The 13,614-nt window shown below is 39.2% G+C and overlaps 1 protein-coding gene across 5 annotated transcripts in view; it reads left to right on the top strand.

The window, feature by feature from the left end:
- The window catches only part of il1rapl1b (interleukin 1 receptor accessory protein-like 1b), a 182,872-nt gene that overhangs the window by 11,670 nt on the left and 157,588 nt on the right, over nt 1-13,614 (top strand). For all 5 annotated transcript variants that reach the window (XM_055184628.2, XM_055184630.2, XM_055184629.2 and 2 more), the window contains exon 2: nt 2,648-2,738. In XM_055184628.2, the coding sequence (XP_055040603.1) occupies nt 2,657-2,738 (82 nt within the window). In that variant the 5' untranslated portion in view covers nt 2,648-2,656. The remainder of the gene's footprint in view (nt 1-2,647; nt 2,739-13,614) is intronic.

The raw sequence follows: 13,614 nt of genomic DNA on the forward strand, positions 1-13,614 counted from the left end.
CTGTAAAAAAACAACAACATAGAAATTATAAACTTCAGTGTTCGTTTTTGTGCAACATGAACTTCAATGTTTAATTTATGTGACTTAAAGGAATAGTCTACTCATTTTCAATATTAAAATATGTTATTACCTTAACTAAGAACTGTTGATGCATCCCTCTGTCGTCTGTGTGCGTGCACGTAGGCGCTGGAGCGCGCTGCGACGCTTCGATAGCATTTAGCTTGGCCCCATTCATTCAGTGGTATCATTTAGAGATAAAGTTAGAAGTGACCAGACGCATCAACGTTTTTCCTATTTGAGACGAGTAGTTATACGAGCAAGTTTGGTGGTACAAAATAAAACGTAGCGCTTTTCTAAGCGGATTTAAAAGAGGAACTATATTTTATGGCGTAATAGCACTTTTGGGAGTACTTCGACTCGGCGCAGTAACACCCTGCCTCTCCCATTATGAGAGTGAGAAGGGGAGCGGACTTTTCAGGCCAGTCGAAGTACTCCCAAAAGAAACATTTGATGAAACTGAAATTTAAAATGAAAATGTAATTAATATTTAACTATTACATAGTTAAATATTAACAAGGTCATAGTAATTTATATGTACTAACACAAAACTCTTGTTCTGTTGTGTTACTTTTGACCGACCTGCGTGTTACTTTCATCCCTGCTGAAAGGGTCAAGACAGAGTAACAATTCGCTACTTATGTTCAAAATGAAATTACACAAAAGTTGGTTTACATCTTTTTCAAAATTCCACCTGGTATTGGTAGACCACACTTTTGAGTTACTGACCACAGCAAAAAAATATATCTCTGTCTAAAACATTATGTATAAAAATTAAGTTTTTCTGAACAATTTTACTTTAACCCCTGCTTTTCCCTAACTGAAAAATATTTTTTAAATATTTGAACAAATAAAACAAAAAATTAATATTTTTTTGTGCATTACTGTATAGAAATTTAAACTACAGTCACATGATGTGTTTGTAAGGTAAGGTAAAATGATTTAGTTGTGTTTATATCACATCTGCGTACTCAGCAGAAGTGTACAGGTAAAAGACAAAAGACCCTCAAGTTTCTCTCCCTCTCACCACTACAGAATGGCTGAGATGCACTAGTATATAATGTGAAACAGAATAATTCAGGCTGCAGTAAGTTTTGCGTGGGTGGGCAGATCCTAGAGATGGAGGTGTTCGCTACAGTTTCTCTCAAATAGAAATGTTAATGACTGGCAAGGTCAGCTGGCACATCGATTTCTGAGAGAGAGAGAGAGAGAGAGAGAGAGAGAGAGAGCAGTGGTAGATCATAGTATATTTTTTATTTGTTTTATGTTAAGGTTATGATTTCTCTCTAACTCGTCGATCGTTTTGTGTTTCACAGATCGAAGATATTTTTGTTGGCATAATTTCTTGTACATGCAGTACTGCTAAGAGGTTAATACATATGTACACACACGGAAGGAAAAAGTGTTGACAAATGAAACAATAGAATAATAAAATTATAAAATTCAGGGTTGTGTCATTTGGTTTTTCGTTGCTAGATACTGACAGAAAGCTAGGCAAGCGCTTTTGCTTTAATTCCTCCTCACTGACTCTTTTTCCCCACTAACAATGTTTTGTAGTTTAACATTCTGACATTTTTAGAAACTCATGTTTGGCTGGAATGAAACCATCTCTTCGGCGTGTGTTATTGGTTAAAAATCTGCCTCCTGAAGCACATGAAGACTTTGTGCAGGAGAGATGGCTGCGTGCTAACATGCCAATTGCAGCCCCGATGCAACAATTACAAGTGAGAGCGGTTTCCTTGGAAACAACAGAATGAAGTTGTGCATTTTCAAAGGCTGCGTGTGTTCAAGATGAAAATGTCATATTGTTGAATTGTACATTCTGTTAAATCTCTAAGCCTGTAATCCATGTTAATGTGCTCCACGGCTCTGATGCATTAGATTAGATTATCATCTCTAGCGACAGTATATGACTGATGACTGCAGACTGTGCAGCCGCATAGAGTTTTTTTTACAAATGTTACGTTTGGTAGGTGAACTAAACACATTTTACTTTGCATATGAACATTCTGCTCAAAAAAGCAGGTGGAATCAACAATGCACATTTCACCATTGTACAACAAAAAGTCAAACACAAATTACCTGGTTTCCATGTTTTGTGGGGACATTCCATAGACGTAATGCATTTTATACTGTACAAACTGTATATTTTATTCCCCTTACCTACCCCATTCCCTAACCCCAACCATCACAGAAACCCTTCTGCTATTTCACATTTTCAAGAAACATCATTCTGTTTGATTTATAAGCTTGTTTCCTCATGGGGACATCAAAATGTCCCCACAAGGTCACAAAAAGACTGGTATTCCTATCTTTGTGGGGACAATTGGTCCCCACAACGTGATAATTACCAGGTACACACACACACAGACACACACACACACAGACACACACACACACACACACACACACACACACACACACACACACACACACACACACACACACACACACATATATAACTATATAGACTTTTTAATTCCTTTTCTCCTTGTTCACCCAGTCTTTTATGCTCTTCCGAATAAAGCATCATTATGGTTAACCTCTTTCAGGTTCTTCATGATGCTGTTGCTTTTTGTTTTCGTTTCAGAAACTGAAAATGAAACCTCAGGCTCCTCTGCAGATTCTGCTGTACGCCACAGTCATCAGAAGTCTAAAAGCGGTTTCAAAACGCAACTCCGGTAAGATAACATTGTGCTTATATCACATTTACACATTCGACTGTCTGAATCAGATGCTGTGTTGTTTTCATGAGCTGAGTGATTCAAATTCAAAATGTTTTTTATTATTTAAATGAGTAATCAGGTAATAATTCTTGTACTTTTAGTTTTGCTCCAGCATGGGATTTTTGGGAATGATCTGTGTTTGAATGATCAAGTGTTGTGCTCTTGTCTTTTTGCGATTTTCTTATTGGCTGGCTGTAAATGAGGGGGAATTAATTTCCTGTGTATTTGCTTAAAAGTGTGTGCGCGTGTGTTCGTTTGCATGCACGTGTGTGCGACGGGCCATAAAGAGGTGTGTCGCCGCATGCTGGGGTCCAGATGGCCGATTTGGTGTTGCTTGGTGGGACGCGACTCCTCTCCCATTATCTGGACTAATCGGAAGCAGCGGGGTGTGACGGCGGTCCGTATTGGAGTCGTCTCACGGGAATGTATTGAAGGTGGCACCTGGCGAAGGGGGCGGGTGTGACTAACACGATGAATAAGATCCCTGAGGAATTTTTTGCACAGAGACCCATAGGAATATGAAGCATGTAGCACTTCTTACATATCCAAATATACTGTTGAAAAGCCACATAATTATTCAACCAAAACAATCCACAGTTGTATCCATTGTAGGTCAACACGTTATAACAACAATATGAAAAATGATACATATCTGTCTTCTTCCCTCGTGGTCAATTTACAGTCAAAAAGCAGGGAAACAGCTACAAGACTACGAGAGCGATATTGTGTTTATATAACAGTTCGACAGCATACAGTAAGTGTATCGATAAATTAAGTGTCTATTTAGTGTGAAACTACAGTGTACTGTTGAAAGGTTCTCCTAGAGGACCAGCGGTGTGTTTGTGTGCTCGAACAGATTTTTCACATTGTTATATGCTGCTTTTGATTTCTTTTAGCAGAACTGTTGCTTACATGAATGTTTTCCTGCAGTGTTGGTCTTCTCATATCTATAATAGATGCGCTTTGAATGTTCTTTCCGCAGCTCAGCATGTAAGAGAAATGTTCAGGTTTCTCTCGTTTAAAACACTGATGGTAATGAAACACTTGAGCGAGTAACACAAATGAAGTTGATGATTGTTTAAATTGTGGTATTTAGCAGACACTTTTATCAAAAGCGACTTTTAAAAAAAATAGTAAAAAGTCTAAAAACTGAGACTTCTTATTTCGAGGGCGCACAATGCGAAGTTCGTCACAACATGTATGTAGCCCGTCATATGTGTGGTTTGTAATTTCATAACATGTGTTTGGTGTGTCGAGTAAACCTATGTGCATCAAGTGTATTGCCAAAATAAGTGCCTGCTGCAGACGCGTCTAAGGGGTTTATCATAAAAGAGACGCTTGCGTTTGCCAGATTTCATGTATTTTGTGAAGGTGAGCTGCCAGCTTACACGGTTTACAGTGGCAGCTTCCAAGTCTGCAGGTTTTCAGGTCACGCTTGCAGACGTCTTTGTACCGGAGCACTGGTCTGCCTCTTGGTCTAGTGCCAGAGGCGAGCTCACCATATATGATATCCTTAGGAATCCTGCATTCGGCAGACATGGCCGAGCCAGCGTAGGCGTCTTTGTGAGAGGAGTGCGTGCATGCTGAATGTTTTGCCTGAGCCAGCACTTCAGTGTTTGGGACACGGTCCTGCCAGGTGATGCCCAGGATCCTCCTCAGGTAGGGATGGAAAGAGTTGAGCCTACGTTCTTGCCATGTATTCATAGTCCACGTCTCACTGCTGTAAAGAAGAGAGCTGAGGACGATCGCCTGGTACACTTTTATCTTAGTGTTGATGGTGAGCATACTGTTGTTCCACACTCTCTTGGTTGGGCGGGCCATCCCTATTTGTATTGTAAAAGGTTCAAAAGATGAGCCATCGTACTGGACGATACCTTTCATTTCATCATGGAAGGACGTGACAATCTTCAGAAGCTTGGGGGAACATCCGATCCTGTGCAGTAGAGTGAAGAGGCCTTTCCTACTTTCCAGGTCGATGAAGGTGATGTAGAGTTGCTGTCTCTGCTCCAGGCACTTCTCCTGTAGCTGTCTCAGTGAAAAGATCATGTCAATCATTGATCTCTTTGTTCTGGAGCTGCACTGCGCCTCTGGATAGACATGTTCAGCCAACACTTGTAGTCTGTTCAGCACCACACAAGCGAAGACCTTCCCCACACTGCTCAGCAAGGAGATGCCATGATAGTTGCTACAGTCACTGCGGTCTCCTTTGTTTTTATAAAGCGTAATGACACTGTTCCCTCCTCCCAACACTGGAGTAAGAGTTTATGGAGGTGGTCGAGGAGAACGCTCTTCTTGCCAACCTTGATTACCTCTGGGGGAATGCCATCACTGCCTGGAGCTTTGCCACATGCTAAAATGTCAATAGCCTGAGCTCGTCCACAGTGGGCAAAGCATCAAGTTCTTCAATCTCAGACAAGAAGGTGTTGTTCTCCAATACAGTGTCAGTGACAACGTTCTCCCTCGAGTATAGCTGCTGTTAGTGCTCACCCATCTTTCCATCTGTTTAACATGGTCCGTGATGATGTCACTTCGGGGAGCAGTCTTGATGGTACTTGGGCCAAATGTTTTCTTAATGCCCTCATACATGAAGCATTTCTGGCATTCCGGACTGTTAGCTAATGCTATCGTAAGGCTAACGCTTGAAATCTAGCAGAGCTGTATGTTTAGCTGTGATGGCAGGTTCAAGTTTGGTTATTCCTGCTTCAAACCAATCAGAGTTTTTCTTCTCCAGCTTGCCGAAGGTTACCAGGGCAGAGTTATAGATGGTGTCATGGATGTGGCTCCATATCTCTTCAGCACCGCAGTCCTTAAGGGCCACTTCAATGGCACTAGTTAAACGTGTACAAACTTCTGGGACTGATGTCAGGGCTGTGTTGATACTTGGCCGTCCTTTCAGCTTGGAATTGTGGATCCGCTTGGGGTAAAGCCGTACCTTGCTCCCAACCAGTGAGTGGTCAGTGTCACAATCATCACTATAGTAGCTGTGGGTTGTGAGAATGCAGTTCAACAGAGATCTTCTGGTAATGACAAGATCCGTCTTGTGCCAGTGACGGGATCTGGGGTGGCGCCAGGACTCTCTGTGGTAGAGAAAAACGTATTTGAAATGCACAGGTCATGAACAAACAAAGTTCCAACAGTCTGCCCATTTTCGTTAATCTTGACAATGCCAAAGTGGCCAATGCAAAAGGGCCAGGAAATATGGTCAGCTCCGGGCGTTGATGTCACCAAGTAGGAACAGGTGTTTTGAGGTAGGGATCTCTTTGATGGTGATCTCAAGCTCTTTATAAAATGTGTTTCAGCTGTGCAGCAGAGTGTAGGAGCATAGATGCACAGGATATTAACTTGGCCTGAAGAGGTAACGAGGCAGAGAGAGAGGATTCTGGGCATACCTCCAGAAGGCAGCTCAATTGAGGACAGCATTGAGTTCCTCACTGCAAATCCAACACTGTGAATTCGAGGCTCCTCAGGCTCCTTTCCCTGCCAAAAGAACATATAGTCCTGTTCCCTGAGGCTGCCGTTGAAGGAGAGTCTAGTCTCCGGTAGGGCAGCAATGTTGATGTCCAGTTGTTTCAGCTCATGGTTGATAATGGCTGTCTTCCTGGCATCATCAATTTGCTGTAATTCGTGTGGCCAGGACACATGGTTCTGACGTTCCAGCTTGCCAGCACTGTAATGCAAAGCTTTTAAACTTCTTTTGTTTATAACTGTTTCATCATCATTGGTCTAAAATCTAAAATATGTTTCCACAATTCTCTATTCTTGGCGATGCTGATGATTACTTTTGTGGCAAAAGAGATTTGAGATTTCAGTTTAATCCTAAATGTGCCAACATTAAAGAGAAGCTCATTCCAGCACAAGAGCCTTCAATTTATGAATATTCACCATAGTGGAATAAACAACAAAATTGACTGAAAAAGATGGGCGCAGCCATTGCCTTTCGAGGCAGAAGGGGTCTACTACTAATAAAGTTAAACAAAAAAGGATTGATAATTAATAAGCATACCTCTCACACCGTGTTTTGATTGGAACACACTGAAATACATCACTTTTGGTCAGCGTGTCGCATACGGTGAGAGAGAGAGAGAGAGAGAGAGAGAGAGAGAGAGAGTTTTTTCAACTAAATGTACCGTTTTCTAGTGAATCCGTATACTTATGTCTGTGAGGCGTGGAAGCTGCGTGCATATGGTGAAACATTTGGAACAAATATAATTTGTGTGCACAGGCTTATAAGAATCTATTTCACAAATCAATTTATAATTCAATTTTCCCCTGCGTCAATTCACTAGCAGTTACTTTATTGATTTCTGTTCAGAACACAGATTTCTCATCTACTCTATCAATATTTTCTGCTTTATAAAATGTGTGATCTCTGCTTTTATATGTATATATTTTTTGTGTCTTTGTCACCTTTTTCACCCCTGATAAGTTTGCACCCCTGTAAATGTCAGTTTTACAAAGGGTTGTATGACAGCAGTGATACGTGTGAAAGACGGAGAGAAAGAGATCCGGCTGACAGTCTCTGAACTGCTCTCAGAATCATTTCATGCTGAGAGAAACAGTAAACATCTATAATGCATCAATTCGGTGTGAATCCAGCCCTAATGTCTGAGAATAGATGGCCAATTTTCTGGTTTATTTTGCGGATGTCAGGAAAGCTGCGCACACAAAGAAAACTGCTGAAGACCTGAAGTTTCTTCAAGCAGTTGCATAGATAAATTGCTTTCTTCTTTCTCTGGACTTTGACAGGAAATCGCAGCTTGCAATGCATAGCCAGATGATTTGACAATTTGGTAAGAAGGGTGGCAGGCGGCTGAGATTTTGGATTTTGAGGTTGGAAAGCACGTCTGATAATCCATACAGAAGTGAGTTATCAGCAACTCAGTGAAAGAGTGACGTCTGTGGATGTGAATCTTCTCTCATCTGTCAGATCATGAGATGAGGAACTTCATCTTACCAACAGGTTTATGTCTTTAGCACTTCTTACAATTTTGAGTCGTTGCAGAGCAACTTTACAGTAAAATACACTACAGTAAATATAGATAGTGTCTGTCTGTCTGTCTTTTTGTCGGTCTGCCATTAGTCAATGACTGTATGTTTGTAGATCTGTCTGTCAGTGTCTATCTGTCTGTGTTTTATTGGTGATGTACTGTGACTGTAAGTCTGGGACACTTTGTCTTCTGTCATCTGTGCTTTGTAATTGTCTTCTTGATCTGACAACCACTTTAGCTGATAACAGCCTGTGTGTGTGCGCACGTGCACTCTTATCTTAAAAGCTAGCACATAACATTAAATCTCTCTCTCTCTTTCTATGACTATGTGTGTTTGTACGTGTTTGTTCTTTTATCTGAATCTGGTGGATTTTTTTAGGTAATCTCCTACATGTTTTACAGATTTGCTCATTGAGACGTTTACTGCAGTCTTTGGTTTAAGCTTCAGTAAAAACAGACGTCTGATATGTTTGTACTTGAAAACAACAGGGATTACCGCTGTGATGTTGTTAATTATGTTTGTCCATTGTGGGCTAATAGGCTCTTGAATAATTGTATTTGTTGATGTAGAATGTAATTGACCGTTTCTCATACAGTGTGTAGATGAGACATATGGGCAGATTATTTCAGCTACACGCACTGATCTGTACTCACTGTGTGTGTTTCATATTCGTACAATAATAAAAGGATCCGTGTGTACCTGCTACAGAAAGACTAAAGTACTATTCTAAAAAGTACTCAAAAAAATTGAGATACCAATAAATAAAACGACAAAAAAAGATGCACCGTTTAAGTGAATGGGAAGGACTGGCGTATCATATGCAAAGTGGAATTTGGCGTATGTATTGCACGAGTTTTACACTTCATGCTATTTATACGCATCTTAATGACTGACAAGATGACGGCGAATTACATACAATATTATTACCTAACTAAATCTGAGAGAATGCAAACACACTACAATATTTTTTCCTCCGCCCGACGGGCAGGGCGCAGATACATTTTTGTAGCCCGACAGGAATTCGCCATAGCCCTGGGACGTCGGGCTAGCAATTTTGCGAGCCCTGCATAGGTTTGTTTTTTAGAAAGACTTTCTTTAAAGTGAATTTCGTTTTGTATAAATTGTATCTTAATATTAATCAATGTTTAATCAAACAATTGCCTCGATTTAATAAATAAGAAGCAAACCAAGAACGTCGGGTGTGGTGTGGATTAAAGTGAACCCACCATTTCCGCAGCCTACGTCTTTCTGCTTTTAATGTATTTCTTAAATTAATGTCTCAATTACACAGTAGGCTTATAGAAAGTTATGATAGGCTATTTATTGCATAAATGCAGTAGGCTATATTGTATAAGGTGTATCAGTAAATGTGGCGTGAACAACATCACTGTGATTAGATGCTTTCTTTCTATTTTTTACCCCGCTGTCATATTTGTTGTGTGTTTATGTTATTGAGAGGAAAGTGCGCAGCACATATTTATAACGTGTTGTTATTCAAAATACGTTTTCCACTTGCTTGCAAGAAAAGTTCTCAAAGTGATCATGGCTGAAAGCTGCTTGGGAATATTTTTAACTACTTTATAATAGTTTTTAAATAGTTATCAGGCTTACTTATAATTGTACTGTTTTTAACATAACATGCTATAGATAAAATACACCACATAAAGTAGTATCCATGTCTAACTATACAGAGTAGTTTTTTTTTTCTGATTGGGTGGGCCAGCTGTAGCTCCACGCCTGCCATGCGGATGAACATTTTACTTTAGTTTTTAAGTTGGGATCACACGTCAATTAACAGTGGTAAAATATTCTCACAGTAACATACAGTATATTTTATATAGATCTTTTTTTTTTACTAAATAGTACTATTACTGTCTTTTTTATACTTATAAATAATTCATAAATTGAACAAAAATAATAATGAGTTCTGATATTGTAGTCTATACTTTAATAAAGAAATATATGGTGTATAAATACATTTTTAGAATATATTAGGCTTTATATAAGGTCTGTACTCTAAAAATACTTTATTTGTTACAAACAAGAGATAAAGAATTTACAAACGTTCTCATATCACCATATCCACAGGTACAAAGTCATTATATACAATAAATTCGTGGGGTAGCATTTAAAAAACATTTAAAAATAGATGCATTTGTTTAAAGCAAAACATTTATTTACTTAGCTACAGATGAAGCAGCTCTTTACGCCTTCTAATCGGTCATCATTTATGTCCAGTGACTCAATAATAATCTTTTACATTTGAATCCTTTAATTTTTCATATTAAAAGGCGTTTTTGTGCTGCTGCGCGTCAATGTATGTGATAATAAGCAAACCCAGGTTGTCATCCCGTTAATACTGTATGCGCATTTTATCAACGCGCTCTTTACTCTAGCAAAAGACACTTGCGTCGCGCATATTGCGCCGGTTGTATAACAGAGTCCAAAGTCTCTCGTGAGCTAGGGGACGAATGCCCAGGGAGTTCAGAATTTATGTGTGGGAATGCATCAGCGAAAGGTGTGTGAGTCTTTTCTGGGTCATTGTGCTGCCTACCCATGTCTTCAAAAGACGCAAGGCGGAGAAAGTGCGCTCAGATGAGGCCACGGAGATGGGTAGGCACAGACAGTAATGAAATTAAAATCCAAAATACACGTAATAACCTACGTGTGTAAATAATTTCCTAAAATATTCATAAGTAATATATAAATGAAAGGGGCTACTTTTTACTTGTACTTTGAGTGTAAATTAACTCTACTCATATTAAATTTTTTTTGGTAAGTAATGGTACGTTTACTTGAGTATGATTTTTCAGTACTCTTGCAAGTCTCCCTCTCTCTCTCTGTGCTCGTGCAGCAGCCGGCCGGTCTCTCGAGTGCAGAGGTCTCTAGGCACACGCAAGGAGCTGCGGCGCCTAATAAAAGGTTCTTCTCAAACATAATGCTAATAGTTGTAATGTTTTAACTTTAAGCAAGCTAAGACAAAACTCGCGTTTATATCAGTGACACGTGCGCTGCTGGAGCGATGTAGTTTGACGCGCCATTTGCTTAAACAAACATATTTGATCGGAAAGACGAGAAAGAGATGCAAATGTTAAGGTCTAATAGTAAGTAAAGGGCGTCAAGACCTTAAAACAGACTTCATGATCATCACATCATAGCACCTGTCATATTTATAATATCTAAAGCTTCGTCTCTCATATAAGCTAGGTATTCATCCTGTCTGTAGGTTTTTGCATATATTTATACCTGTTCATTTTACATATTGCCTATTATTAATGTAATGTATGCATCTGCTAAAGTTTTTGATTACAATTTACTTAATTATGTTAGGACTATGTGCAGTGACTATAAAACAGTTAAATAATACAAGAAAATATCTAATAAGACTTACTATTCCCACACAGTTCATTTTTTTATATGAATTAATTGTGTATTTATCATCATTTTACTTAGGAAAATCTAGTTCTCAATAAATGTTAATATTATTATGTAGAAATTATGAGAGTTAATCTAATAAATATTACTACACTAAAAATTTTGTTTTTTCAGTGTAAAGGCTGCTGGAGGACCTTGTACAAACCCCCTATTGAGAAAAGGTCTGGAGATCTTCAATGGAGGATAGTGCATGGTATAATAGCTACAAACAGACACAGAGCACACCTGGATCCACTAGTAGGGGAAGAGTGTTCTTTTTGTGGGCTACAAGAAACAATTTTTCATTTGTTTCTTAATTGTTTGAGACTCCAGCCACTGTTTTATTTATTAGAAGAGTATTGTCAGTCTCTGGGGGAGGTTTTTACTCCTACATGTTTTATCTATTGTCCCAAGTACAAAAGAAGCAGCATGCCAGTTCACGTTTTAATCAACTTTGTGTTTGGTCAGGCAAAAATGGCAATTTGGGTGTCTCGGAAAAGAAAACTCCTTGGCGTAGGATCAACTGATGTTATTCAGATCTTTAGGGGATTTTTGAAATCTCGTATCAATATAGAGTATGCCTATTATAGACTTGTTGATGACTTGGAAACCTTCAATCTGAAGTGGTGTATAAATCAATGTGTTTGTGAAATTGACCCTGATGGCTGCTTACATATTAATGTTTAAAGTGATGCATGTTTTTTCTTAAGAGGAGTGCTTATTTATTTATTTATTTTTTCTCTCTTTGTTTTTCTTTTTCTTTTTTTTCCTTTCCCTATTTTTCCTCCTTTTTAAATGCTGTTTTCTGATTAGATGTTGATGTTTTTTTTTTTTAATACTGTTTATAAATAAAGAGATTATAAAGTCAAGTCTCTCTCTCTCTCTCTCTCTCTCTCTCTCTCTGTCTCTCTCTCATGTCAAATGATCTTGCGTGAGAGCGCGTTCTTGAAGTTCTGAGTTTTTTGCATGAAGACGTGTTTAAAGGGAAAACCATGTGTTTTCTTGGCAATTGCACCGCCCAATTCGCGTCATTAATATCGCCCTGTGCGAGGACGCGTTAAGCGAGGATGTAATCTGCTCGCGCAAATCGTTGAACTTGCGTTGGTGAGTATGCCCCATAATGAATGGAAACCCACTATTCCCTTCGCGTCAGTGCACACGCACCAGTGCAGCAGGTACACTGGCAAGAGCAGAGCGAGACCTTTTGGGCACACCAAAAAAGTTTAATAGGCTTTATGCCCAGCTGCACTAGTTCAAGAACATCAGCCAGCTCCTTGTTTCCTGTCTGCCATTATTGGACAAACTGATTAATCCAGGTGTGCCTGACCTCAGTAGTCACAACAACAATAATCAGGCACACCTGGATTAATCAGTTTGTCCAATAATGGCAGACAGGAAACAAGGAGCTGGCTGAAGGAAGCAGGAAGTAGTGCAGCTGGGCATAAAGCCTATTACAGGATCAGACCATATTTATTGGTATGTGACTGTTGATATGCAGTTGATTCACAGTTATTTAATAAGTTTAAGTTAATGTATAGTTTTCTAGGAAGTGTTCAACATGCAGTAGTTAATATTATTTATTAAATAAGTAATATTAAGTAATAATATTGGGGCGGCAGTGGCTCAATGGTTCATGTAGGTTGTCTGCAAACCAGAAGGTTGGTGGGTCAATCCCCGGCTCCACCTGACCAAGTGTTGAGGTGTCCTTGAGCAACATCTAACCCCAGCTGCTCCCAACGAGCTGGCTGGTGTCTTGCATGGCTGACACCGCCGTCCGTGTATGAATGAGTGAGTGAATGGGTGAATGTGATGCAACATGTAAAGCGCTTTGGATGTCCATGGGTCTGTTAAAAGCGCTATATAAATGCAGTCCATTTACCATTAGTAACTAGTTGTTACTTAACCCAAACATTATGCTATTACCTACTGATTAGTTAACTGCTCTTCTTTATTAGTTATCAGTAGTGATTTCAGTGTCAATGTCCATTTGTTCTGCATTAGTTACTATGTAACTACCTATTAAGTATAGACCATTATTTTAGCAAAAATTGATGATACAATTTTGACCTGAAGCTATATCTTGGAAATTGAAACCAGTTAACACTCAGGACTTCATTTTCCTTCATTACTGACCCAAATCTGATCAAATTGAGCTACTTTCTCTTCTAAGGGTTTCTCCTCGTAGGAAGTGTTAAACCCTTGGTTTAGACCATATGATGAATTGAGACACAGCCTTAGACAGTAAATGTGACCTGTGCTGTCTAAATGAGTCAGAAGTTTTCATAAAAATAAGAACATTAAGCCTTCTTCTAGCAAACCCAATGCTTTAAAGTCATTAAACATCTAAAATAATCTTTAGTTGTATGTTTTCTGAGAGGTGTACCGTCCTAAATGCTTAATCTGATACAAAGATGCGTGCATCCACATG

This window comes from Misgurnus anguillicaudatus, chromosome 14, assembly GCF_027580225.2.
Source record: "Misgurnus anguillicaudatus chromosome 14, ASM2758022v2, whole genome shotgun sequence".
Taxonomy (NCBI): Eukaryota; Metazoa; Chordata; class Actinopteri; order Cypriniformes; family Cobitidae; genus Misgurnus; species Misgurnus anguillicaudatus.